A 4,806-nucleotide genomic window follows, 5' to 3' on the forward strand; every position below is an offset into this window, starting at 1 on the left:
AATTGGATAGTAAATAGTAAAAAACATTCAAGATTTACAATTGAAATGACATAAGAAAAAGTAAGACAAAGGGGAATGGTTTAAATAGGGAGCAGATGTAGATTACAGGAGCACACTATCAGTGTACTCAGTTCAGATCACCTAAAAGTCTCATCCAGACACACGCACAAGAACCCTCTAAGAGGAATACACTACAATGTTTTGTTTGTTTTGTCAATGTTAATAAAAACTGGTCCCGCGGGCCCTACCACGCCCACTTTGTCAGCCATCTTGGAAACCTCTTAAAAGGGAGTTTAATAGAAATTCTAAATGTACCTCACACACTTGAAACCAATGTCATATGAAAGAGCTGGCAATATAGATTACAAAACAGTTTGAATTTTGTTTCTATCTTGATTAGAAATGTAGTTACGGCAGTTCAAAGCCTGAAATTTCAGACCGATTTTTACCCCAAAATTACCATTGCAAAGTTGTGACCGAAAACGCGTGATGTTAATGAAGAATGGTTAAAACAGTCAATATGGAGTTCTTATCATATATTGTATACCAAAATGTTTGTCTTATCGAGGACAATGCATTTACATTAATAAAGAGGAAGATAAACATTTCAAATTAACACATTATTACATAATATGACGCAAATCTTACATAATCAAAAACTCGGCTAGACGTAAGAAAGAATTTGCTCTATCACTTTTGGATTTATCCCCAATATCTCACTGAAACAATTGCAAATAATTACCCTCTTTTAATTAATACATAGAGAATAAAAAAGGGTTTGAGAGTATTTAAATGAAAAGATATAAACATGTGTAATTACAAGTTTATTTTTACCTATGGCAATTTAATTGCATATAAATCAAATAAAATGGTAGATTGAAAAAGTTCAAATAAATTGAAACAGATTCCCTATTATAATTAGAAGGAAAGTTCTGGCTTTTAATACTTTAAAAAATTCTGCTGAACCACTTTGGGTTTGTTGCTATTACTATTACATCATTTGAACTGACAATTAATATAATTTTATCCACACCCCCCTCTCTCTCTCTCTCTCAATGTATGGGGGTGTCAAAACTAATAGAACTTCTTACCATAATAATTATTAAGGCTAAGGCCTTTAAAATATGGATACACATGATAAACATATCTAAACATATGGGAAAGAAACTTGATGACTTGATGGCAAAGTAAAATAAAATTAAATTAAAGCAATTGGTATTTTTCAAATATCGATATTATTAATATCGAATTTCACAAAGAGAAGAAATATACAAACTTTTAAAACAAAAACTATAAAATGCCTATAAATAAAGTTGGAAAGTATGTATTCAAAATAAAAACATAGTAAATAATAGTACTGAAAATATTATGGACTAAATTTAACATAATACATAACTAAATTTAAAATATCGATATGAATATCGATATTGCCCGGCAGCCATGATGAGAAGATAATGTAAACAAGGCATTTTCGGCGCAGAGTTAAAGGGTGTCTGCGCATCGATATAGAGCCCTGAAATTTAGCATGAATAAAGTTTAGATGTTATTCTAAAAACAAGCGTTTAAATTTTAAAAACACACGCGGTAAATAAAAAAATAAATGCATTTGAAAATTGCCAAATTTTAACTTCATATAACTTCTGAAATTATTAATGGATTTTTCCTTAATTGGCACAATTTAAAAGGAAATTGAAAGACGAAAATAATGATACCAAAATATCTGCGATATTCCTCTTTATAACGAAGTTATGCATCTTTAATTGAACCCCCTAAAACGCGAACGGCAATTTCCAGTCACAACTTTCCTATGGGCGAGTTGGGTCAAAATTTGACTGCCACTGCTGCTGCTCACTAAACTGCGACACCTCCGGATAACGACATAAAAACTCGGTCCCGTGGCATGTCGTTATCGGGAGGTTCCACTGTATTATAGTAGGGCTATGGCTGTGACCATTGGCTCAAAGAAGGAATGTCCCTTCTAGAAGCGTTAGCTCTCCTCTTTCTAGGGTGTTAGCCTAGAGTGTTAATTCTATTTTTAGCTTTTCTCCGCTTAATCACTGAATCACACTCTCCGTAATCGACACACTAACCTGAACTCCCGAGGGTGTGCGATTAAGCTGAGTCGTCTGTACTAAATAGGCATTTATCCTTTACTTGTTCAAACTTCTAAGAAACTTCGGATGTTGGAGTTGGAGAGATTTTGATTTTTACCCGACTCTGACCTTACCTCAAAGGTGATTCTGCCCAGTGGTTCTCCATCGGCAGTCATATCAAAAAAACACTTTACTCCCATTTTGCGTAATGACTGTGAAAAATGTCGCAGAGAGACAGGTGTTCCTGTGAGTGGTAATTGCAACGTTGATTTGGAATTGCATAGAACTAGTGCACTCGTCAATTGTGTAACGGCTCGAAAACTCATTTTCATTTTATTTTGGATTTGCCAACATAAACAAACGCACGGGCACGACCAGGGTTGCCAGATATATTGTTGCCAAAGAGCCAAATCTACGGCGAAAAAGAGCCAAAAAAATCCCCAAATGAACTTTAAGGACCAAATTTGGGAGCCAAACATATAAACTAGTTTTTGTTAGGGTTGCCAGTTTGGCATTTTAAATGCCAGATTCCAAAAATCTGGCATTTTTGAAAACCGTTTGGCATTAGAAAAATCATTTGGCATTTGGCATTTTCATTTGGCATTTTCTTTTCTTGTATATTATACTTCAAATGGCACCAGATTCAACAAAAAACATCATAAGAAACACGAAACAGTAAGTTTTCTTAATTGTCAATAATTATTTAACTGTTTACGTATTTACCTTTCATGTTAATGTATTTCTTTTTCATTCTTAAAATCCAACCGTGGTGTAGTGGTTTAGCACTCCACTTAGTTGTCAGTAGGTAAAAAATTACCCCAACAGGAAATTTAGTATAATTCAAACCAAAAAAAAAAGAAAAAAAAAGAAAAAAAAACACGCAAGCCACCAGGATATGATAGTAAATTGTCTATCAAAAGTGAGTAGTTTTCTTAGTGGGGTGGGAGTCAACAGACTTTGGCATTTTTTTGAGTGTTTTGGCATTTTTTGAGTCTTCCCCTGGCATTTTGTTGAAAAATAATCTGGCAACCCTGGTTTTTGTTACTCCTACGACCCCCCCCCCCCCCCCCCCCCACCCCCCCCAAACACACACACACTTTTCTATCTCCCTTTTTCTTCTTATTCCTTTCTACCAGTTTCTACTCGTCCGGTATTACCTCCTACAATTAACCTGGATATTGCCTTCCTATATTTCGCGGTGTTTTTTCACTTTCACCCTTTGCCGATGTTGGAGGAATTCGTTGCTTATGCTTGCTGCTCTCCTCATGCCTTTGAAAACTGCTAATTTTCGGTGCAATGACATCATGACAGTATCTACACTCCGTATTATTGCTTCCATCAGCTGACTGTCTCAACCAAGGGAAAAAAAATAAAATAAATAAATAAATAAATAAATAAAACAAGGAAATTTTTGCTCCCACTCTTTATGGTACTTCCTTAGCATTTTCGTATCCTTTCCATTTAGATGTCATTTTTAGATTCTAGATAGTTCTGGATCTATAGATCTTCTCATATTATGCCTAAATACTGACGAAAATGTTCTTCACTTTGTCAAACTATTTGAGACCATGGTTATAAAGAATTAGAAAACAAAAACAAAATACATGTAAACGTTCATACCCCAGACACAGAAGCTTGACAACACAGCATCAGCATTAGCAAGGTGGTCACAACCCTAGAAATAGGAGAGCTAACGTTAGCTCTCCTATTTCTAGGTCACAACTTTAAAAAAGCTTGGCGCCAAAGCAATGCCTTTTTTTTTTTTTTTTTGAATGGATTTGAGGCAAAGAAGTTAGAAATAGTAGCTCTCTGCTAGGCCTATTTCTAACTTCTTTGATTGGAGGCAGTTGGTGGATAAATATGACAATATTTGGTTCATGTGACCAAATTAGCTACATTAAAAAATGAGTGCATTTTTAATTTGATATCTTACAGATGTTTGCTTTTATATTGGTGAAATTATTGTCGCCTATGTACGAGTATGTAGCATTTATTTTGGTGAAGGAGCCAAAAGAAATCACCAAATCCCCAAAAGAAAATTTGAGAGCCAAGGGAGTTTGAAATTCCCCAAATTTCCTGAATTTGGCTCCATAGGAGCCAAACTGGCAACCCTGCACACGACTCGGGGGCTGCCACTAAAAACAATATAACTGTGTTTTTGGTACAGCTGTGTATTCAGTCCACCGGGGGAGCAAATCGTCTAAACTTACCTTAATCGTTACTGACGACATTGATACTGAGCCTATTGTAGGTTAGGCATCATCAGAAATGGACAGGCATAAAATTTATGGCAATTCAATAATATCATTTACAGCGTTTTATTTACTCTTGGGAAAAGCTTGATTGAGAGTTGTTAGAAACCGGGCGATTGAATTGAAATAGATCTCAATCTCATCCATAGAATTAAACGAATGAGAATACGTACGAAGCCTAAAAAGTGTCCACCAATGAAAGCATTCAGCGCCATTTTGTTGTTGGCTGAGAATGTAGTAATTACCATTCATTCGGTATCTATGTCAACATAACGACACAAGAAAAACAACAAACAATATCAAAATCCACAATAAAATGTTTCAGAACTGTTGCGTATATTTATGGCACAACGAAGCTGTCAAAAAATGAAGTTAGAGAATGTGTGTAATCATGTATTATAATAACCTGTAATGTGTTTTACAACCACCACATCATCTACTACTACAACCCCCACCACAAT

The 4,806-nt window shown here is 35.1% G+C and overlaps 1 protein-coding gene across 2 annotated transcripts in view; it reads right to left on the reverse strand.

The window, feature by feature from the left end:
• Positions 1–4,461, reverse strand: part of LOC144972902 (uncharacterized) — a 37,278-nt gene extending 32,817 nt beyond the window's left edge. Inside the window, exon 1 of one of the 2 annotated variants that reach the window (XM_078914702.1) lies at positions 4,304–4,461. In XM_078914702.1, coding sequence (XP_078770828.1) covers positions 4,304–4,324 — 21 coding nt within the window. In that variant the 5' untranslated portion in view covers positions 4,325–4,461. Of the gene's footprint in view, positions 1–2,227; positions 2,488–4,303 lie in introns of those variants that run through there. The other variant, XM_078914700.1, reaches the window with a different exon arrangement.
• Positions 4,462–4,806: the final 345 nt, after the last annotated feature.

The sequence above is a fragment of the Berghia stephanieae genome, chromosome 5 (genome assembly GCF_034508935.2).
Source record: "Berghia stephanieae isolate SIO BIC M18660-M18661 chromosome 5, UCSD_Bste_1.3, whole genome shotgun sequence".
Lineage (NCBI taxonomy): Eukaryota > Metazoa > Mollusca > Gastropoda > Nudibranchia > Aeolidiidae > Berghia > Berghia stephanieae.